General features: G+C 46.1%; 1 protein-coding gene across 1 annotated transcript in view; it reads right to left on the reverse strand.

Moving 5' to 3' along the window:
• The window catches only part of LOC121541444 (carboxyl-terminal PDZ ligand of neuronal nitric oxide synthase protein-like), a 120,872-nt gene that overhangs the window by 16,968 nt on the left and 79,709 nt on the right, over positions 1 to 24,195 (reverse strand). Inside the window, exons 5-10 of the mRNA XM_041850452.2 lie at positions 21,204 to 21,312; positions 20,630 to 20,783; positions 20,227 to 20,372; positions 11,599 to 11,763; positions 6,290 to 6,485; positions 395 to 728 (exon numbers count right to left, since the gene is read on the reverse strand). Coding sequence (XP_041706386.1) covers positions 395 to 728; positions 6,290 to 6,485; positions 11,599 to 11,763; positions 20,227 to 20,372; positions 20,630 to 20,783; positions 21,204 to 21,312 — 1,104 coding nt within the window. The remainder of the gene's footprint in view (positions 1 to 394; positions 729 to 6,289; positions 6,486 to 11,598; positions 11,764 to 20,226; positions 20,373 to 20,629; positions 20,784 to 21,203; positions 21,313 to 24,195) is intronic.

Raw genomic sequence — 24,195 nt, forward strand, 5'->3', positions numbered from 1 at the left:
AAAGAGATAGGAGCTCCAAATTGGAGCTCCAACACATTGTGTATTATCATGCCCAGGCACTGGTGGGGGAGGGGGGGTTAAGTGGGGGTTAAGTGCCTTGATCAAGGGCACAATGGCAGGCAGTGGCATCTAGGATTTGATACCAGCAACCCTCCGGTTGCCAGCTCACTTCCCACCAGATGTTTTCCCGTCGGGCCGGGGATTCGAACTGACTTGGTTGCTGGCTTGCCTCTCTAACCGCTAGGCTACCTGCAGCCCAACGTGTGTGTGTGGTGTGTGTGTGGTTGCATGGTTGAGTTGAACCCCTGGCATATGGCTGGTTGGTCTCAAGAAAGGTTTGTACAATATGATGTAAGTTATGTTCAGATAGTTGTTTCTAGCTAACGTATCTTACCTTTCATCCAGGTTTGTAGAATTCTTCGATTCTAACCGCACATTGGACGACACTTCAGAGCTCTCTCTCCTCCCAGGCTTTCCATTGGCTGTTCTTCTGATGAGGGTGTCCGTCTCTGTCTCCCCCCCGTTTCGAGAGCCTGGTGGTTTGGTCCCGTTCTCCAGGTTGAGGAAGTTGAGGTAGGACTCGGCACAGTCCACTTGGGCGACGGAGAGGGTGGTGTTTTGAAACGGCCCTGCGGGGGTGGAGGTGATGGGCTGATCCGTGTTGAAACTGTAGTGGTTCTTCAGGTTGAGTGACAGGGACCTGGTCGTCCATGACAACTCCTGATCATCTACAGGGGAAGGAAGATAAATGTCTCAAATTGACAAAGTCAACCCAAAATGATCAAACAAGGACTATTTTAATACAATGGAGCAAACAAACCAGTTTAACCTTAATCCACACTCTCAGTTTTTCTAGTTGTCAGTCAGTTTCTCTCACTCCACTTTCTCTGTCTCTTTCTCACAGACAAAAATAACTTAAATCAACAAACAATCGACACAAACATGTATGCATATGCACATGCCCGATTGTCAGTCAGTGCCTCTCCTATCTCTCTTCCAAATAATAATATCTCTCTTCCAAATAATAATAATAATCATCATCATTATCATCTTATTATCAGTTTGTTTCTCTCTCCTTTCTTCCCATGTTTCTCTCCCTTCAGTATCCCTCTCACAGGCCTGTGTGTGTGCTGCCTCTCTAGAGAGAGAGAGAGGTTTTGGCTGTGAGCCAGTAGCAGCCACGTCTGAGTGGACTGTCTCTTAGATTATTTAGATTGGCATCCCCTAGTACTGGGCCTATCATGATTAAAGCTAACATGAAACACGACGTGTCACCCCCACATAAACACAAACACATGCAGGCACACAAAGAAGTATGCAGGCATGTACATAGCTAATTTTCCCCAAACATCAGACACCCCCTGACCTCGGACACTTTCTAGCGGTTGGAGGACTGAATCACCTCGAGCTCAACATTTAAATGGACTGAAAAATAACGGTAAGTTTTGTGACTAACGACACCCTTTTAGCTAGCTGACCACCGATTTTCAGTGCAATTTATGTAAGTTAAGTTAGGTTTTGAGAGTTTTCAAAAAAGTTATATGTACACATTTTGTGGAACACGCTGCATATTGTAAAATTCGACTGCGCGACAGACCACACCTAATTTAATATCCAACTTTTTACCTCTGAAATATAGCTAACGGATTTTCTAATGTCGCTATCTTAGTTGCTAAATGTTGATAGAACTGCTAAGTAAGCAAAAAGGAAAGAAATTGTAAGTGTTAGATAATACATATCACGAAAACAGCTGCATGTTGTCAAGCTTTACCGTATCAAAATTGGAGTCCTCTGACGGAGGCGTTTTGCACAATCTGCAAAAATGTATTTGGAACTTTGAACCATGAACTTTTCGACACCTATCACTGTTGGCTATATTTCATCTTACAACAGCTACATAGAGGCAGTATTTAGTTAAATGGTACAATGTATGCATCAATATTACACTAATTGGGACACTAATTTTCATTACAGATAACATCAAACAAAAAACGTGGGTACACTTTCAGTTATTGTGAAAACTTTCATCACCTTTCAATGCCTTAGCTTTGAAATGTAAATGTTTATACATATTCAGATTGAGTTATCTTTCTAAAATGTGTATAGTATGCCAAGTTATTTAGCTACATGTATTTACCACTGCAGCATGGAGAAAGTCAAGAGGAAGCAGTGGAGTGAGGTGGACATGTTCCATGCCATGGAGGACTGCGGGGCAGGGATGGCTATCCGCCAGGCTGCCAAGGTTAGGCATCTTTTGTTTTTAGGAGATTACCATGTGTATGTGAATTTTATCTGCTCGTAACAGTTTTATTTTCTTATCTACCAAGGTGCATGGTGTACCTCGGCAGACCCTGGCGGACAGGCTGAGCGGCCGGGTGACCCATGGTTGTCGCAGTGGACCACCCACATTGCTTGCACCAGAGGATGAAAAGTCTCTGGTGCAGTACTGTATCTACTGCGCCAGCCATGGGTTCCCCTTCACCAGACAGAGGCTGATGAAATATGCCGACAAAATACGCAGGTATTTGGTGTTCTATGTGTTTATGTATGTAGAATGCTGGACTGACTGTTATCAATGTGTGTGATGTAAATGTGGATGTGTATGGTGATGCCAAAACAAACATTTTCATCCTGGATGGACAATTATATATTCTATTCTATTGTAGGTTTCGGCACCCAGGGGAAACAATCCCACCACTGGGGAAGAGGTGGTGGGAAATGTTCAGGAGGAGGCACAAGAACCTAAGCATGAGGAGGCCGGACACCCTGGATAGGGGGAGAGCTGAGTGTGCCACACGTCCGACGATGGACACCTTCTTCACTTCTTATGAGAAGCACTTGGAGGAGAGTGGGTTGAGGGAGAAACCCAGACAAATCTATAACTGCGATGAGTCTGGGTTTCGTAGCGACCAAGCAGGCACAAAGTGCTGGCTCCCCGGGGCGCAAAACACGTGTACCAGCAGGCTCCGGGGACCAAGGAGCACATCACAGTGCTGGCCTGCTTCAACGCAACTGGGGAGGACATCCCCCCGTTTATCATCTACCCCAAGTGTTTCCCCGGTGGCCACTACACACTGGGAGGCCCCCCCCCAAGCCTTGTATGGACGGTCAAGCAGTGGCTACATTGACGGGGACCTGTTCAGGAAGTGGTTTCAGCACTTCATTAAGTATGCAGTGAAAGAGCGCCCTCTCCTTCTCCTCTTTGATGGGCACAAGAGCCACATGGACCCGGAAGTGCTCGCGGTGGCACTAAGGGAAGGGGGTTATACTTCTTTGTCTTCCACCACACTGCACCCATGTCCTGCAGCCGCTGGACGTGGCATACTTTGGCCCTTTAAAGGCTGAGTTCTCCAAGGTAGCTGGAGACCTTAGCCATTTTGACCACTCCTACATGGTAAACAAATCAGAATTTGCCAGAGTATTCCGCTACCCGTACCAGCGATGCAAGGACATGTGCTATGTGGTGGAAGGGTTTAAGAAGTGTGGCCTCTTCCCCTTTGACACTTCAGCCATTGAAGGGTCCCGTTTAATGCCGTCTCGGACCCTACCGGGTCCCAACACCGCCTCTACTGGAACCAGCAGCAATGTGCCATCCATCAGCACCTCCTCCCCAGCGACCACAGGAGGACCCTCAGCCCCTGCCCCAGTCCCAGCCGCTGCTCCAGTCCTATCCCTAGCTCTAGAAGAGCACCCCCTAATAGAGGGGGGCTGATAGCGAAGGACCTGGGGCACATCCTTACTGTCCTGAAGTATCGGCTGGACCGATACAGAAGACTCCCTGTGGTCGCCACATGCCTCACCGGGGAGGAATACACGCGCCAGTGGCAGGAGAGGGGTGAGAAGGAGAGGGCCGGGGCAGAGGAGAAAGAGCGTCGGGCAGCCCTCAGAACACAGAGGGCACAGGAGAGGGCTGCCATGGATGAGACCATTGACGCCATCGCCTCTGCTGGACCCCCTGTTGGAACCACTCCTGACAGCTGCATCACCACTGCCAGTGCCTCCCAGTGTGCAACACCTGTAGGAGCCGCCGGAGTCCCCAGCTGCAGAAGAAGGCCACATGCCTACTCTCCCGGCCACACCATCGTCGGCCCCTCAACCCCACCATTACAAACACCAGCTCCTCCAAGCCATCGTCGGCGGTTTTGTCCACCACCACCCCAATGCACACCACCCCCCATGTCTGTCACCACCAACACGGCCTCCTCTGGACCAACTGCCTCCTCCGTCTCCCCTGGTCACACCACCATAGCAGCCTCGTCTGGTGTCCCTGCCCCCTGCAATTTGAATACCACCACCTCCACAGGTAAACACATGTTAAATTACGAAAAAATTACTTATCCGTTTTATAAAACAGCAATGTAAAAAAAATATATATATATCTTTATATATCTACAGTAAATAGCACCAGCCCTCAAGTCATCTCCGCCTCCTCCAAAACCTCTGCAGCTTCCTCCAGAGGTATTGATGTAAAAAAGTTGAAAAGGGTTTTCATGCAACATGCTCTGTCTAACACCACTTTTTCTCAAACTGCAGCACAGAAAAGGAAGAGAAAAGCTACACCGGTCACATCTGTCACACCACCCATGGCACCACTCTCAGGTACTTCATAATCTGTTTTTCTCGCTCTCTCAGTTGTATCAATTACTATTGTTGTTGAAGAACTTCTACATTTTGCAAAACCATATTAATCAATTTGTATTATTATTTTATTTTTTATAAAAGAAGACACCACCTGCTGTGCTCGCTGCGGGGAGTGTGATCCGCCTGCAAGCTCCCCTCAGGAGTGTAGATCCGAGGTGCCATGGGTGTGCTGTGACTTCTGCCAGCACTGGTTCCACTGCAGGTGTGTGCAGTGGGATCAAGAGGTAGCGGTGGAGCTGGATTTTTATTGTGATTTTTGTGACAATATAGGGATGGAGGTCGAGATTTAATTGTTTGTTTTGTTTGTGTTCATATGAAATTATTTATTTGTTCAAAAAAATAAATGTCTAAAATATAATATATATATTTATTGAACCCATCTTGTGTATTTCTTCCTTTACTTTCCAAGTCCACCTCTGCAACACAAACTCCAGTGTTTTCATTGTTTTATGTTAATGCACATAACTGAAATTAAAGTGTATTTGATGTAAATTATTAATACTCATATTTCATTTGGTTACAACACTGAATATTTTGGTGAATAACCATTTTTTAAGAGTCCACAAGAGGGCGCACCGGGCTACGCAATGAAAAGTTGACAGGCAAGTCATTATTTTTTACCGGAAGACTAGCCAACTAGTCAACTATCTAGTAAACACTTCGGGTACGTGGTTGGTGTCTCTTTTTTCAACAAAATTAAACGGATATATCTTGTAATTGAACAAAATAGTAAGGTGCCCAATAACTGGGGGCCGTATACAGATAATACGGGACGTATTTTTTTGCTTAACCGCTTATCAAAAGCAGATAACAGTAATATTTTCAAATGAAATGTCAAACTTGCTAATTGCTAAACCGTTAGCTAACATTTTTACGACACCAATAATCACAAAACATTGAAGGCTTGATCACAAGATAACACTGTTGAAGGTAATATATTTCTTAAACGCTGTTGAATATGCCGATAATACGGGATTCTACGCTACACATACACACACACACCTCAAACCAACTCTTTATTGTGTTCAATTATAATTTTGGCAGAACTCAGCATTCCTCGTCTAACAGTTTTTACAAATACACCCCCATACAGTACTCCTCCTGTGTGTGTGTGTGTGTGTGTGTGTGTGTGTGTCTGGAACCAAAAACTTTCCATGAGCAATATCTGAGTGTGGTGTTATCTGAGCTGGCAGATCTCATGGCAAAGAGAAGCAGAGAAGCTTTCTCAGTACACACATACAGTCTCTGTGTGTGTGTGTGTGTGTGTGTGTGTGTGTGTGTGTGTGTGTGTGTGTGTGTGTGTGTGTGTGTGTGTGTGTGTGTGTGTGTGTGTGTGTGTGTGTGTGTGCGTGCGTGCGTGCGTGCGTGCGTGCGTGTGTGCGTGCGTGTCTATGACTTCTGCTCTAGGTTGACAATGTTCAGTGTTCAATGTTCATGTTCTCTTGTTATGCAAGTGTCTTCTGTCCTAGTTGATGAAGTGTTGTACATGTAGGGCTGGTTTCCAGATGGACACAGATGAAGCCTAGTCCTGGATTAAAAAGCTCAATGGAGAATGACTTGTGTTGTAAGTGTTGTAACTGTATATGGCGTGATCCAACTCTATTGTTCGGGTTAGCCAGTATACACGTAGGTAGTGCAGGTGACTTACTGTGCTCTTCTCCCGGTGTGTGTCTCTCCCCCTGTCCCAGTCCAGGTGCCCTGCTCTCCAGGTCTTTGAGCTGTGTGACCAGAAGGGCTAGGTGCTGGAGCAGGTCTCTGTTCTGTAGTAGCAGCTGGTGGGCTCGGGCCTGGGCCTCTATACGAGCTGCGGCCTCCGCTGACATCTGATCCTTCAGGAGCTGCACCTGAGTGGGGGAGAGGAGTAGGAAAGAGGGGGGATCAGGGATCCGAACTGGGCCTAGTGGGACTGATGATGATGGGGTGATGGGGGTGAAGGGGGATGTTTGTGTGTATGTGTGTGTGTGTGTACAGTGGGGGAAAAAAGTATTTAGTCAGCCACCAATTGTGCAAGTTCTCCCACTTAAAAAGATGAGAGAGGCCTGTAATTGTCATCATAGGTACACGTCAACTATGACAGACAAATTGAAAAAAAATAATCCAGAAAATCATATTGTAGGATTTTTAATGAATTTATTTGCAAATTATGGTGGAAAATAAGTATTTGGTCACCTACAAACAAGCAAGATTTCTGGCTCTCACAGACCTGTAACTTCTTCTTTAAGAGGCTCCTCTGTCCTCCACTCGTTACCTGTATTAATGGCACCTGTTTGAACTTGTTATCAGTATAAAAGACACCTGTCCACAACCTCAAACAGTCACACTCCAAACTCCACTATGGCCAAGACCAAAGAGCTGTCAAAGGACACCAGAAACAAAAATGTTGACCTGCACCAGGCTGGGAAGACTGAATCTGCAATAGGTAAGCAGCTTGGTTTGAAGAAATCAACTGTGGGAGCAATTATTAGGAAATGGAAGACATACAAGACCACTGATAATCTCCCTCGATCTGGGGCTCCACGCAAGATCTCACCCCGTGGGGTAAAAATGATCACAAGAACGGTGAGCAAAAATCCCAGAACCACACGGGGGGATCTAGTGAATGACCTGCAGAGAGCTGGGACCAAAGTAACAAAGCCTACCATCAGTAACACACTACGCCGCCAGGGACTCAAATCCTGCAGTGCCAGATGTGTCCCCCTGCTTAAGCCAGTACATGTCCAGGCCCGTCTGAAGTTTGCTAGAGTGCATTTGGATGATCCAGAAGAGGATTGGGAGAATGTCATATGGTCAGATGAAACCAAAATATAACTTTTTGGTCAAAACTCAACTCGTCGTGTTTGGAGGACAAAGAATGCTGAGTTGCATCCAAAGAACACCATACCTACTGTGAAGCATGGGGGTGGAAACATCATGCTTTGGGGCTGTTTTTCTGCAAAGGGACCAGGACGACTGATCCATGTAAAGGAAAGAGTGAATGGGGCCATGTATCGTGAGATTTTGAGTGAAAACCTCCTTCCATCAGCAAGGGCATTGAAGATGAAACGTGGCTGGGTCTTTCAGCATGACAATGATCCCAAACACACCGCCCGGACAACGAAGGAGTGGCTTCGTAAGAAGCATTTCAAGGTCCTGGAGTGGCCTAGCCAGTCTCCAGATCTCAATCCCATAGAAAATCTTTGGAGGGAGTTGAAAGTCCGTGTTGCCCAGCGACAGCCCCAAAACATCACTGCTCTAGAGGAGATCTGCATGGAGGAATGGGCCAAAATACCAGCAACAGTGTGTGAAAACCTTGTGAAGACTTACAGAAAACGTTTGACCTGTGTCATTGCCAACAAAGGGTATATAACAAAGTATTGAGAAACTTTTGTTATTGACCAAATACTTATTTTCCACCATAATTTGCAAATAAATTCATTAAAAATCCTACAATGTGATTTTCTGGATATTTTTTTCTCATTTTGTCTGTTATAGTTGACGTGTACCTATGATGAAAATGACAGGCCTCTCTCATCTTTTTAAGTGGGAGAACTTGCACAATTGGTGGCTGACTAAATACTTTTTTTCCCCACTGTATGTGTGTGTGTGAGCGCACACCCACATCTGTGTTTATAGCAGTGTGTTCTGCAGGTCTAAACACACAGGCAGACTCCACCTTTTATTTTTATTTTATTTCACCTTTATTTAACCAGGTAAGCCAGTTGAGAACAAGTTCTCATTTACAACTGCGACCTGGCCAAGATAAAGCAAAGCAGTGCGATAAAAACAACAACACAGAGTTACATATGGGGTAAAACAAAACATAAAGTCAAAAACACAATAGAAAATCTATATACAGTGTGTGCAAATGTAGTAAGTTATGGAGGTAAGGCAATAAATAGGCCATAGTGCAAAATAATTACAATTTAGTATTAACAATGGAGTGATAGATGTGCAGAAGATGATGTGCAAATAGAGATACTGGGGTGCAAATGAGCAAAATAAATAACAATATGGGGATGAGGTAGTTGGGTGGGCTAATTACAGATGGGCTGTGTACAGGTGCAGTGATCGGTAAGCTGCTCTGACAACTGATGCTTAAAGTTAGTGAGGGAGATAAGAGTCTCCAGCTTTAGAGATTTTTGCAGTTCGTTCCAGTCATTGGCAGCAGAGAACTGGAAGGAATGGTGGCCAAAGGAGGTGTTGGCTTTGGGGATGACAAGTGAGATACCTGCTGGAGCGCATACTACGGGTGGGTGTTGCTATGGTGACCAATGAAAAAGACAACAAAACAAAAAAACAGGCTATTTACACGAGCACATTACAGAATACACGACCGCTCTGCTACGCCATCTTGGAGTTCACTTAGTCTTTATGAGTTTGTTTGTGTCTAGAATACTCTTTATCTCTCTGAATTCCTTGTGTGTGTGTGTGCCTGTGTTTGAATAATTTTCTATTTGATGCTACAGTCCCACCCCTAGACTCCCCTCCGAGAGTGATCATCCAAGAGATTGCAGTTGAAAATCTAATTAGATGATTGGAAATTCCCCGACCTGAAATTGAAAAGGTTGCCGCTATTATTTGTTTACATAATTCATGGCGAACGACTCGGAAATAAATGAAAAAAATATGTATAATTCTGTGTTTGTGTTGTGCCTTCCAGGCTCATTTTCTACAACAATAGCAGACTGATTCACTCTGTCCCTGGTGTGTTGTGATTGCGATGTGTCATTTTGTGGCTGTGAGTGTGTGTTTGAGTGTGTGGCTGCAAGTGTGTGTGTGTTTGTGTTGTGTGCATCTGTAAGCGCACGTGTGCATCTGTACGCGCACGTGTGCATATGTACAGTGCATTCGGAAAGTATTCAGACCCCTTGACTTTTTCCACATTTTGTTACATTACAGCCTTATTCTAAAATTGATTAAATTGTTTTTTTCCCTCATCAATCTTCACACAATACCCCATAATGAAATGTTTGCAAATCCATAAAAAATTTAAAAATTAAAATATCACATTTACATAAGTATTCAGACCCTTTACTCAGTACTTTGTTGAAGCAGCTTTGGCAGCGATTACAGCCTTGAGTCTTCTTGGGTATGACGCGACAAGCTTGGCATACCTGTATTTGGGGAGTTTCTCCCATTATTTTCTGCAGATCCTCTCAAACTCTGTCAGGTTGGATGGGGAGCATCGCTGCACAGCTATTTTCAGGTCTCTCCAGAGATGTTCGATCGGGTTCAAGTCCGGGCTCTGGCTGGGCCACTCAAGGACATTCAGAGACTTGTACCGAAGCCGCTCCTGCGTTGTCTTAGCTTTGTGCTTAAGCTAGTTGTCCTGTTGGAAGGTGAACCTTCGCCCCAGTCTAAGGTCCTGAACGCACTGGGGCTGGTTTACATCAAGGATCTCTCTGTACTTTGCTCCGATCATCTTTCCCTCGATCCAGACTAGTCTCCCAGTCCCTGCCACTGAAAAACATCCCCACAGCATGAGGCTGCCACCACCATGCTTGACTGTAGGGATGGTGCCAGGTTTCCTCCAGACGTGATGCTTGGCATTCAGGCCAAAGAGTTCAATCTTGGTTACATCAGACCAGCAAATCTTGTTTCTCATGGTCTGAGAGTCCTTTAGGTGCCTTTTGGCAAACTCCAAGCGGGCTGTCCTGTGCCTTTTACTGAGAAGTGGCTTCATTCCGGCCACTCTACCATAAAGGCCTGATTGGTGGAGTGCTGTAGAGATGGTTGGCCTTCTGGAAGGTTCTCCCATCTCCACAGAGGAACTCTGGAGCTCTGTCAGTGACCATCGGGTGCTTGGTCACCTCCCTGACCAAGGCCCTTCTCCCCCGATTGCTCAGTTTGGCCGGGCGGCCGGCTCTAGGAAGAGTCTTGGTAGTTCCAAACTTCTTCCATTTAAGAATGATAGAGGCCACTGTGTTCTTAGGGACCTTCAATGCTTTTGGTACCCTTCCCCAGATCTGTGCCTCGACACAATCCTGTCTCGGAGCTCTACGGACAATTCCTTCAACCTCATGGCTTGGTTTTTGCTCTGACATTCACTGTCAACTGTGGTACCTTATATAGACAGGTGTGTGCCTTTCCAAATCATCATGTCCAATCAATTGAATTTACCACAGGTGGACTAGAGTCAAGTTGTAGAAACATCTCAAGGATGATCAATGGAAACCTGTTTTTGCTTTGTCTTTATTGAGTATTGTGTGTAGATTGATGAGGAAAAATTGTTATTTAATCCATTTTAGAATAAGGCTGTAACGTAAAAAATGTGGAAAAAGTCAAGGGGCCTGAATACTTTCCGAATGCACTGTAAGTATATGTGCACAGAAATGCATGTGTCTAAGTGTGTGTGTGTGTCCTTACATAGCTGTGATGGCAGTGCCCCCTAGTGGTCCTGCAGCAGAAAGACAGACGACAATGGTGCCAAATGAGGCACATGACTTAGTCATTAAGCCAGCCAACCAGTCAGTCAGTCCCCCATGGCACTTCAGTTTGACTTCAGTACTGACTAGGACTGGGGTGGTGCAGTGTGCACTATATGTGAACAGTGCATGAACTGAAATAACCTTTCTACATTTGTAAGTATAATATATGGCATTTATCAGATGCTTTTAACCACAGCAACTTCAAATAATGAGTGCACACATTTCCATTTTGGCGACCCCAGCAGGAATCAAACCTACTACCCTTGCGCTGCTAGCACCATGCTCTTACCAATGGAGCCACCCAGGACCACTGGTATGACCTTGTGAATATGATATTGTAAATACAGAGGTGGACAGCTGTGCCACACTGACCAGACATCAGGACTACAGATGGATAAGAGCTGGGACTGTGTGTGTACATGTATGTGTGTGTGTGTGTGTGTGTGTGTGTGTGTGTGTATGCATGCGTACATTCATACCGTCCATCTGTGTGTGTGCGCATGTGTGTTTATGTGTGTATACTGCCTATGTGTGTGTGTGTGTGTCTCACCTGTGCCATAGCCACCTGTGTGTGTTGCTGCTGCTGCTGGAGTTGGTGTTGGAGGAGCTTGAGATAGTGCTGTGCTGCCAGGGGCATGAGAGACAGAGAGCAGGGGCTGCTGGGAGAAACCACGCCATGCGGTGTCACCGTGTAGATGGAACGGCTCTCATAGTCCTGAAGACAACACAGGAGAAGAACAGACACAAGACAGTTACAATGAGAGGGGTGGACACGACCAATCCTGGGTTTAAATACTATTTGAGATCTTTCAAATGCTTTGAGCGTTTGCTTTAGACTGCCTGGAGTGCCAGCTGGGCAGGGTTTACACTTTTTTGACTTTTCTATTGGCTCTACTTCAACAGGCAAGCTCAATCAATAGCAAAAAATGTATAGTATTTGAAAGGATTTCAAATTGTATTTGAACCCAGTTCTGCACAAACCATCCACAGCTTTACACAAAGATAAGTTGGGAGTCATTCTAAAGTCCTTCGGAGAAAAGAGAGCAAACACACAAACGAACACACACACAGTTATGGTAGAAAGGAGAGATAAAGCCTCACGAGTGGTGCAGCGGTTTAAGGCACTGCACTGCAATGCCTGAGGCGTCACTACAGACCCGGGTTCGATCCCAGGCTGTGTCGCAGCCTGCTGCGACCGGGAGACCCATGAGGCAGCGCACAATTGGCCCAGCGTCGTTCGGGTTAGGGGAGGGTTTGTCCGGCTGGGATGTCCTTGTCCTATCGCGCTCTAGCAACTCCTGTGGCGGGCCGGGCGCATGCACGCTGACTTCGGTCTTTCCTCTGACACATTGGTGTGGCTGGCTTCCGGGTTAAGCGAGCAGTGTGTCAAGAAGCAGTGCGGCTTGGCAGGGTTGTGTTTCGGGGGACGCATGCCTCTCCCGAGTCCGTACGGGAGTTGCAGCGATGGGACAAGACTGTAACTACCAATTGGAGAGATCGGGAGAACATTTCCTTTCTGAAAAGTCCTGCGAAAGGACAAGAACACTGAGTTCTGTCCAGGAGGGAAACATTGAGTCCAGTTAACCTTACGAGAACACAGAGTGGGAGGGAGACAAAATGGTACTGTTTGGAGAAAGGGTGCGAGGGACATTTTACTAAGCATGACTTTGACATGGTGAGACAGGGTGGTCATGGAGAGTCCCATTGTCATCCTTGCAGCTGTTGCTGCATCACAAAAGTCTGGTGGGAACTCCCTCCCTCTTTCTTTCTTCCTTCCTCATCAGCTCTAACTCCTTAAGAGCTTGTCATTAACATAGAGATAAGTAGGGTAGGGTAGCACCACATCTCCAAAGCTTCTCCAAGTGTTCAGACACAGCAGCGCTCCTCATTTCCAAGATTCATCAGGGTATTTCCAGTGGCAGTCATGTTTTCAGGGGGAAAGACCTCTTCTCACTAAGCAGCTTTACTCTGACTATTCTGCCTCTTCTGGAGTGGGGATGAGGGAATGTCGTGTGTGTGTGTGTGTGTGTGTGTGTGTGTGTGTGTGTGTGTATGTGTGTGAGGGGCTTAGGATAGTGTAAGTGGGTCTAAATACAGCATTCTCCAAGGCAGTGTTAACATGTATTTATGTGGATCGTTACAGGGCATCATGCTAATTTCCTCAAAAGGAAAATACTCCTTATACAGACACAGGTAAACGTACAGAAACAGTACATTTAGTTGACTTGCTCAAATATATACCAATATGTAAACTCAGCAAAAAAAGAAAAGTCCTCTCAATGTCAACTGCATTTATTTTCAGCAAACTTAACATGTGTAAATATTTGTATGAACACAACAAGATTCAACAACTGAGACATAAACTGAACAAGTTCCACAGACATGTGACTAACAGAAATGGAATAATGTGTCCCTGAACAAAGGGGGGGTCAAAATCAAAAGTAACAGTCAGTATCTGGTGTGGCCACCAGCTGTATTAAGTACTGCAGTGCATCTCCTCCTCATGGACTGCACCAGATTTGCCAGTTCTTGCTGTGAGATGTTACCCCACTCTTCCACCAAGGCACCTGCAAGTTCCCGGACATTTCTGGGGGGAATGGCCCTAGCCCTCACCCTCCGATCCAACAGGTCCCAGACGTGCTCAATGGGATTGAGATCCGGGCTCTTCGCTGGCCATGGCAGAACACTAACATTCCTGTCTTGCAGGAAATCACGCACAGAATGAGCAGTATGGCTGGTGGCATTGTCATGCTGGAGGGTCATGTCAGGATGAGCCTGCAGGAAGGGTACCATATGAGAGAGGAGGATGTCTTCCCTGAAACGCACAGCATTGAGATTGCCTGCAATGACAACAAGCTCAGTCCGATGATGCTGTGACACACTGCCACAGACCATGACGGACCCTCCACCTCCAAATCGATCTCGCTCCAGAGTACAGGCCTCGGTGTAACGCTCATTCCTTCGACGATAAACGCGAATCCAACCATCACCCCTGGTGAGACAAAACCGCGACTCGTCAGTGAAGAGCACTTTTTGCCAGTCCAGTCTGGTCCAGCGACGGTGGGTTTGTGCCCATAGGCGACGTTGTTACCGGTGATGTCTGGTGAGGACCTGCCTTACAACAGGCCTACAAGCCCTCAGTCCAGCCTCTCTCAGCCTATTGCGGACAGTCTGAGCACTGATGGAGGGATTGTGCGTTCCTGGTGTAACTCGGGCAGTTGTTGTTGCCATCCTGTACATGTCCCGCAGGTATGATGTTCGGATGTACCGATCCTGTGCAGGTGTCGTGGTCTGCCACTGCGAGGACGATCAGCTGTTCGTCCTGTCTCCCTGTAGCACTGTCTTAGGCGTCTCACAGTACGGATATTGCAATTTATTGCCCTGGCCACATCTGCAGTCCTCATGCCTCCTTGCAGCATGCCTAAGGCACGTTCACGCAGATGAACAGGGACCCTGAGCAGCTTTCTTTTGGTGTTTTTCAGACTCAGTAGAAATTTATATTTACATTTTAGTCATTTAGCAGACGCTCTTATCCAGAGCGACTTACAGTTAGTGAATGATGTTAGTGTCTTAACGACCGTTCCACAGCTGCATGTTTATTAATTGTTTATGGTTCATTGAACAAGCACGGGAAACAGTGTTTAAACCCTTCACAATGAAGATATGTGAAGTTATTTGGATTTTTACGAATAATCTTTGAAAGACAGGGACCTGAAAAAGGGACGTTTCTTTTTTTGCTGAGTTTATTTTCAGATCTTCAAACATTGCTGTAATACACTAGCAATAATAACGGGCTAATACAACCCAAAGTAGAGAGTGAACGCTTTGTCGTGCCCTTGAAAGTGTACCAGTCACATTTCACCACTAGAGGGAGTGTAGAGACAGTGTTTGAATGCAGTGCATGCTGCAAAGAAGAGAGAGAGAGAGCGCTAGAGAGAGAGAGAGAGAGAGGAAGAAAGAGAGTGAATGTGTCTGCACTGAGACTTAATCCTAAGAGTCCTGTGCGAGTTAGTTGCGTGCTTTGAGGGTGTTTGAAAAGCTTTTCCCACATAAAATGAGTAGTAGAAGTAGTTATTGTTGATGAAAGATGGCAGACTGGGAATGGAGAGAGGAGCGTGAAAGAGAGAGGGGAGAGGAGAGAGAGAAAGCGAAAGAGGGGAAAAAAGAGGGGGAAGAAAGAGAGAGGAAAGGATGGCATGGGGAGTTGGTTGGCACTGACAGGGGCATGGGGTTGACATGAGTTGAGTCCCTCTCTCTCTCAGTGCTACGCTAGCTAGCTGCTGTGTCACGAGCGCTGAGGTTGGCATAGGGCTGTCAGACACTCAACACTGTTGTTCTCTCCACTCCCTTTCTCTCTCCCTCTGCTGTCTCTCACTCATTCTACCTCCTTCGTCCCTCTATCTCCCTCTCTTCACTTCATCTCTACCTTTCTCCCTCTCAATTTCTATCTCTCTACCCCTACCCCTTCTCTACCCACCCTCTCTCTTTCCCTCTTTCTCCCTCTCTCTTTCCCTCTCTCTCCTACTTCCTCCTATCTCCCTCTCTCCTACTTCCTCCTATCTCCCTCTCTCCTACTTCCTCCTATCTCCCTCTCTCCTACTTCCTCCTATCTCCCTTCATAGCCACGGAGAAGGAAAACATCTCTCCCTGCCGGCTCCTGCTCCGTTCTGCTCTGATTTCCAGGATAACGACAGACAGACAGAGACAGACAGACAGACAGAAATGGTGCTATGCATGGCTACACAGGTGACATGTCTCAAGGAAGAAGACAACACCACCAAACACGCTTGTTGTATCTCTGAAGCATTGACTCCTAATGTAAGAAGCCTAGTGGGGGAAAAAAAACACCTACACTACCTCAAAGTAAATCGCCGATAACTTCCTATTTCTCCCAGAGGCATCGGTGATACAGATCATTACCTGAGAAGCCCTAAAGCTCAATAATGGTACTCTAACTCGAGTGCCATATAATACTTTTTAAAGTTCTTCTTCTTCTATTTCTCTCTTTTTCTTTTTAAAGGAGTGGTGCAGTACTTTTTGTTTATCGGACAGGACAGAGGTAGAGAGGAAAGATAGAGGAGAGAGAGTGCTAAAATAGCAGTGGGCCGGATTCGGACCCATGCTGCAACGGTATGTGATCCGGAGGCAGACTCTAGAGTCTAGTCCACTCCAGGCCACCTTATTCTATTCCTATGGCAAACAGAATGAACCCTAAAGGGCTTGGGGAGATAGTTCTGACAGGACAGTGCCACTCGTCTGGTGTGTCTCTTCAGTACTAGGGTAAGTGGATGAAGGTAGGCATGTGTTTCACACAGTCCTGTAATGTAGGGGAACATTCTCTACCTCTGTCAGAGCGACACGCCCATCATATGTGTGTGTGGGTGTATGTGTACATCCTTGCATGTGTGTGTGTGTGTGTATGTGTGTGTGTGTGTTTGAACCTCCTCTCTTTCAGACACACAGTGGCCCACATAGTTTACAAGAACAAAACAGTACATCTAAGGAACAAAAGACAAGGGCTAGGACATGACTCAGCATTAGGGGGTAAATCCACTGCCGCAGGAAACCACAGCATAGATCTGCCTTAACTAGACACTGCCGCACTGCAACTAAAGCCATAGATCTGCTTTAACTAGACACTTCCGCACTGCAACTAAAGCCATAGATCTGTGTCGACTAGAGTCTGCAGCACTGCAAACCATGGGCAACGGTCAGTAGGCAAACATGGTGAAATGTTGCAGACAGAAATGCCCTGAATAGAGCTGACATGATTCCTTATTCTACAGGTCAGAGAAGTATGTCATATATTTACAGTTGAATTCGGAAGTTTACATACACCTTAGCCAAATACATTTAAACTCATTTTTTCACAATTCCAGATATTTAATCCTAGTAAAAATTCCCTGTCTTAGGTCAGTTAGGATCACCACTTTATTTTAAGAATGTGACATTTCAGAATAACAGTAGAGAGAATGATTTATTCCAGTGGGTCAGAAGTTTACACACACTCAATTAGTATTTGGTAGCATTGCCTTTAAATTGTTTAACTTGGGTCAAACGTTTTGGGTAGTCTTCCACAAGCTTCCCACAATAAGTTGGGTGATTTTTGGCCCTTTCCTACTGACAGAGCTGGTGTAACTGAGTCAGGTTTGTAGGCCTCCTTGCTCGCACACGCTTTTTCAGTTCTGCCCACACATTTTCTATAGGATTGAGGTCAGGGCTTTGTGATGGCCACTTCAATACCTTGAGTTTGTTGTCCTTAAGCCGTTTTCGCACAACTTTGGAAGTATGCTTGGGGTCATTGTCCATTTGGAAGACCCATTTGCGACCAAGCTTTAACTTCCTGACTGATGTCTTGAGATGTTGCTTCAATATATCCACATAATTTTCCTTCCTCATGATGCCATCTATTTTGTGAAGTGCACCAGTCCCTCCTGCAGCAAAGCACCCCCACAGCATGATGCTGCCACCCCCATGCTTCACTGTTGGGATGGTGTTCTTCAGCTTGCAAGGCCCCCCTTTTTCCTCCAAACATAACGATGGTCATTATGGCCAAACAGTTCTATTTTTGTTTCATCAGACCAGAGGATATTTCTCCAAAAAGTACGATCTTTGTCCCCATGTGCATTTGCAAACCGTAGTCTGGATTGTTTATAGCGGTTTTGGAGCAGTGGCTTCTTCCTTGCTGAGCGGCCTTTCAGGTTATGTCGATATAGGACTCGTTTTACTGTGGATTTACAGTGAGGGAAAAACGTATTTGATCCCCTGCTGATTTTGTACGTTTGCCCACTGACAAAGACATGATCAATCTATAATTTTAATGGTAGGTTTATTTGAACAGTGAGATACAGAATAACAACAAAAAAATCCAGAAAAACGCATGTCAAAAATGTTATAAATTGATTTGCATTTTCATGAGGGAAATAAGTATTTGACCCCTCTGCAAAACATGATTTAGTACTTGGTGGCAAAACACAGAGGTCAGACGTTTCTTGTAGTTGGCCACCAGGTTTGCACACATCTCAGGAGGGATTCTGTTCCACTCCTCTTTGCAGATCTTCTCCAAGTCATTAAGGTTTCGAGGCTGACGTTTGGCAACTCGAACCTTCAGCTCCCTCCACAGATTTTCTATGGGATTAAGGTCTAGAGACTGGCTAGGCCACTCCAGGACCTTAATGTGCTTCTTCTTGAGCCACTCCTTTGTTGCCTTGGCTGTGTATTTTGGGTCATTGTCATGCTGGAATACCCATCCACGACCCATTTTCAATGCCCTGGCTGAGGGAAGGAGGTTCTCACCCAAGATTTGACGGTACATGGCCCCGTCCATCGTCCCTTTGATGCGGTGAAGTTGTCCTGTCCCCTTAGCAGAAAAACAACCCCAAAGCATAATGTTTCCACCTCCATGTTTGACGGTGGGGATGGTGTTCTTGGGGTCATAGGCAGCATTCCTCCTCCTGCAAACACGGCGAGTTGAGTTGATGCCAAAGAGCTTGATTTTGGTCTCATCTGACCACAACACTTTCACCCAGTTCTCATCTGAATCATTCAGATGTTCATTGGTAAACTTCAGACGGCCCCGGTATATGTGCTTTCTTGAGCAGGGGGACCTTGCGGGCGCTGCAGGATTTCAGTCCTTCACGGCATAGTGTGTTACCAATTGTATTCTTGGTGACTATGGTTCCAGCTACCTTGAGATCATTGACAAGATCCTCCCGTGTAGTTCTGGGCTGATTCCTCACCGTTCTCATGATCATTGCAACTCCACGATGTGAGATCTTGCATGGAGCCCCAGGCCGAGGGAGATTGACAGTTATTTTGTGTTTCTTCCATTTGCGAATAATCGCACCAACTGTTGTCACCTTCTCACCAAGCTGCTTGGCGATGGTCTTGTAGCCCATTCCAGCCTTGTGTAGGTCTACAATCTTGTCCCTGACATCCTTGGAGAGCTCTTTGGTCTTGGCCATGGTGGAGAGTTTGGAATCTGATTGATTGATTGATTCTGTGGACAGGTGTCTTTTATACAGGTAACAAACTGAAATTAGGATCACTCCCTTTAAGAGTGTGCTCCTAATCTCAGCTCGTTACCTGTATAAAAAGACACCTGGGAGCCAGAAATCTTTCTGATTGAGAGGGGGTCAAATACTTATTTCCCTCATTAAAAATGCAAATCAATTTATAACATTCATGTGTTTTTCTGGATTTCTGTTTTGTTATTCTGTCTCTCACTGTTCAAATAAACCTACCATTAAAATTATAGACTGATCATTTCTTTGTCAGTGGGCAAACGTACAAAATCAGCAGGGGATCAAATACTTTTTTCCCTCACTGTAGATACCTTTGTACCTGTTTCCACTAGCATCTTCACAAGGTCCTTTGCTGTTGTTCTGGGATTGATTTGCACTTTTCGCACCAAAGTACGTTCATCTCTAGGAGACAGTACGTGTCTCCTTCCTGAGCGGTATGACGGCTGCGTGGTCCCATGGTGTTTATACTTGCGTACTTTTGTTTGTACAGATGAACGTGGTACCTTCAGGCGTTTGGAAATTGCTCCCAAGGATGAACCAGACTTGTGGAGGTCTACCCTTTTTTTCTGAGGTCTTGGCTGATTTCTTTTGATTTTCCCATGATGTCAAGCAAAGTGGCACTGAGTTTGAAGGTAGGCCTTGAAATACATCCACAGGTATACCTCCAATTGACTCAAATGATGTCAATTAGCCTATCAGAAGCTTCTAAATGACATAATTACATAATTTTCTGGAATTTTCCAAGCTGTTTAAAGGCACAGTGAAATTAGTGTATGTAAACTTCTGACCCACTGGAATTGTGATACAGTGAATTATAAGTGAAATAATCTGTCTGTAAACAATTGTTGGACAAATTACTTGTGTCATGCACAAAGTAGATGTCCTAACCGACTTGCCAAAACTATAGTTTGTTAACAAGAAAGTTGTGGAGTGGTTGAAAAACAAGTTATAATGACTCCAACCTAAGTGTATGTAAACTTCCGACTTCAACTGTATATCTGAATGTTCCACAACATTGTGCCCTGCTGTTGTGTGCTATTGGTGATGCCTACATGATTGATATCCACACTATCTCAGTGAGGCTGTTTCTACTAAGTAATAGTGGAAGTCCACATTCATGTCCAGTGTGTGTGTGCGTGTGTGCGCGGCCTTACCATGATGGTGTGTCCAGGCTTGACCACGTTGAGTTCTGCCAGACTCTGGAGGATCTCGCTGACCGCCTGCTCACACACAGACTGGGACTGTGCCCGGGGCTCCCCCTCCTCCTCCCCTTCCTGCTCTGCCCCCATCAGCTGATGACCTGATGGAAGAGGGGAACACACACACACACATAACCAATGAAATCATCAATCCCAGACATTCTATTTGATTACATCATCACATACAGTATATTAGGTGTCATACTTGATGCACACATAAACAGTGTGTTCAGTTTCTGTTTGTTTTTTTGTCAGATAAATCTCTGTGAGAGAAGTGTTATGGCGTTGTGTGTGTGTTAGCGTGCGAGCATGCGTGTGTCTGTCTGTATGTGTGTGTCTGTATGTGTGTGTGTCTCACTCTTTTTGTCTCCCTCAACGGGGGTCTCTTCTGGGGTCTTGTCACTCTCTCTGTCTGCCGGTCCGTCTATGTCTAACTGGGCGTGTTGCAGGCTGAGCTTATGACACACCTCGAATGCCTGGCCCACTGTATGCACTATACGCATGGCCTGGGTCTGACAGGGAGAGAGGGAGAGAGGAGAGAAGGGATGGAGGGAGGGAGAGAGGGAGATGTAATTACATCTACACAGTGGGACATTACTTTGTTGTCATTCATGTTAGAGAAAGAAAGAAAAAGAAAGAAAGAAAGAAAGAAAGAAAGAAAGAAAGAAAGAAAGAAAGAAAGAAAGAAAGAAAGAAAGAAAGAAAGAAAGAAAGAAAGAAAGAAAGAAAGAAAGAAAGAAAGAAAGAAAGAAAGAAAGAAAGAAAGAAAGAAAGAAAGAAAGAAAGAAAGAGGAGAGAGAGAGAGAGAGAGAGAGAGCACAAAATAGAAAGAGATGGAAAAGGACAGAACAAGCAGATCAGACAGAGAGTGACCTCCAGTACAGGTGGGTAGACATGGCCAAAGAGGAGTAATACGGCCTAGTCTCTCTTACCTTCTTCTTGGATTTGAAGACATTACACCTGAATGAGTTGTTGGAGCAGTCTCTGGTGATGTAGCTGAAGATCTTCAGGTCCTGAGAGTCATGGGACACGTAGAAGATCCTGGAGTGGAAAATACATCAGAACGTTAGAAATACGTTGGACAAACGTTGTAAGGCAGTCTCTCTCACTATACTGAAATTGGCACCAATCTATTTAGTAAAAAGACAAAATGCACTATTATGTTAACACTATACGGCACCTATGAACATACAGGTAACTGCCAAAATAAAGGAAACACCAACATAAAGTGTCTTAAAGGTCCAATGCAGCCGTTTTTATCTCAATATCAAATCATTTATGAGTAACAATTAAGTATCTTACTGTGATTTTTTTCAATTAAAATTGTCAAAAAGAAACTAAAATCACTTCTTAGCAAAGGGCAATTTCTCAAGCTAGAACTTTGCTACGACTGTCTGGGAGTGGTCTGAGTGGGGAGGGTAAAACTTAACATTTGCTGTTATTGGCAGAGAGGTTTGGAACTCTCTTTCTTAATGGTCTATTAACTAATTGACCACATGGTGATGTCAGCGATGTGAAAGACTGATCAACACCTACAGGAAGTTTTGGTTGCAGTCATTGCAGCTACAGGTGGCACAACCAGTTATTGAGTGTAAGGGGGCAATTACTTTTTCACACAGGGGCATTGGGTGTTATTTGTTCACTCCAGGTTTCCTTTATCTAAATGGTTTTGGTTGAAGATCTATTAACAGTGTAAAATAATATGCAAAAATAGAGAAAATCAGAAAGGGAGCAAATACTTTTTCACGGAACTGTATATGACTGTAATTGCACTTGGTACATACATAGAGGCACATTAGCAAAGTGTGTAGCAGCACACGTGAATGACTTCATTGTGTCGCGTTTTCCAAGACGCAAGTGACTAAATTACCACCTCATCGGGAGGGGGATTGCGCGATAAACCTTCGGGTAGACGCTGTACCTCCCAGGAGTCTATGGAAACATACGTCACTGAGTCCCTGCGCCAGGGGTATATACGTCCCTCCACTTCACCTGCTTCCTCACGTTTCTTCTTTGTGAAGAAGAAAGATGGCGGTTTACGCCCGTGCATTGATTATCGACCACTGAATAAGGTGACGGTACGATTTAGTTATCCTCTTCCCCTCATTCCTTCAGTGATTGAGTCAATGCATGGGGCCCATTTTTTCACCAAATTAGACCTCAGGAGTGCCTATAACCTGGTGCGTATTCGGGAAGGGGATGAGTGGAAAACAGCATTCAGCACAACATCGGGGCATTATGAATACCTGGTGATGACCTACGGTTTGATGAATGCTCCATCCGTTTTCCAGTCCTTTGTGAACAAGGTGTTTCGGGACATGCTTGGACAATCTCCTTCCTCGGATACCGCATTACTACCACAGGTGTGGAGATGGAGGGAGATCGCATTTCAGCCGTGCGTAATTGGCCGACTCCAACCACGGTGAAGGAGGTGCAGCGCTTCCTTGGCTTTGCCAACTACTATCGGAGGTTTATTCAGGGCTTTGGCAAGGTCGCAGCTCCCATTACCTCCTTGTTGAAGGGTGGGCCGTCCCGGCTCCACTGGTCTGCTGAGGCTGATTTGGCCTTCAGTAGATTGCGGGGTCTGTTCACCTCCGCCCCGGTACTGGCTCACCCCGATCCATCACTACCGTTCGTAGTGGAGGTGGATGCATCTGAGGTAGGGATAGGCGCTGTCTTATCCCAACGCTCGGGCACGCCACCCAAGCTCCGCCCCTGTGCCTTCTTTTCAAAGAAGCTCAGCTCAGGTGGGCCCTCTTCTTCACCCGGTTTGATTTCACACTCTCATACATTCCGGGTATGAAGAACGTGAAGGCAGACGCACTGTCTTGGCTGTATGACACAGAGGAGAGGCCCAGAGACAACACCCAAATACTCCCGGCCTCATGCATTGTGGCGCCGGTAGTATGGGCGATGGACGCGGATATAGAGCAGGCATTACGCACAGATCCATCTCCACCGCAGTGTCCAGCTGGGCTGCAGTACGTGCCTGCGCTTATCCGTGATCGTCTGATCTACTGGGCACACACGTCACCTTCCTCTGGTCATCCAGGTATCGGTCGTACAATGCGCTGCCGGACCGAGAAGTACTGGTGGCCTACCTTGGCTAAGGACGTGAGGGTGTATGTTTCCTCCTGCTCAGTGTGCGCCCAGAGTAAGGCACCTAGGCACCTCCCAGCGGGTAAGCTACAACCTTTACCAGTTCCACAACGACCATGGTCTCACCTTAGTATTGATTTTCTTACTGATCTTCCCCTCTCCCAAGGTAACACCACTATCCTGGTCGTTGTGGATCACTTTTCGAAGTCCTGCCGCCTCCTTCCTCTGCCCGGTCTCCCCACGGCCCTACAAACTGCGGAGGCTCTGTTTACTCACGTCTTCCGGCACTACGGGGTACCAGAGGATATAGTGTCCGACCGAGGTCCCCAGTTCACGTCTAGAGTCTGGAAGGCGTTCATGGAACGTATGGGGGTCTTGGTCAGCCTGACCTCTGGATTTCACCCCGACAGTAATGGGCAGGTGGAAAGGGTGAATCAATATGTGGGTAGGTTCCTGCGGACCTACTGTCAGGACCGGCCGGGGGAGTAGTCGGTGTTCCTGCCATGGGCAGAATACGCTCAGAACTCTCTCCGCCACTCCTCCACTAACCTAACACCCTTCCAATGTGTTTTGGGTTACCAACCGGTCCTGGCACTGTGGCACCAGAGCCAGACCGAGGCTCCTGCGGTGGATGACTGGTTTCGGCGCGCGGAGGAGACTTGGGATGCTGCCCACGTTCGCCTCCAGCGCGCCGTGCGTCGTCAGAAGGTGAACACTGACCACCACCACAGGGAGGCCCCGGTTTTCGTACCGGGGGATCGGGTCTGGCTCTCGACCCGGAATCTACCCCTCCGCCTGCCCTTCCGGAAGCTGAGCCTGCGGTTT

The sequence above is a fragment of the Coregonus clupeaformis genome, chromosome 27, assembly GCF_020615455.1.
Source record: "Coregonus clupeaformis isolate EN_2021a chromosome 27, ASM2061545v1, whole genome shotgun sequence".
NCBI classification, from domain to species: Eukaryota; Metazoa; Chordata; class Actinopteri; order Salmoniformes; family Salmonidae; genus Coregonus; species Coregonus clupeaformis.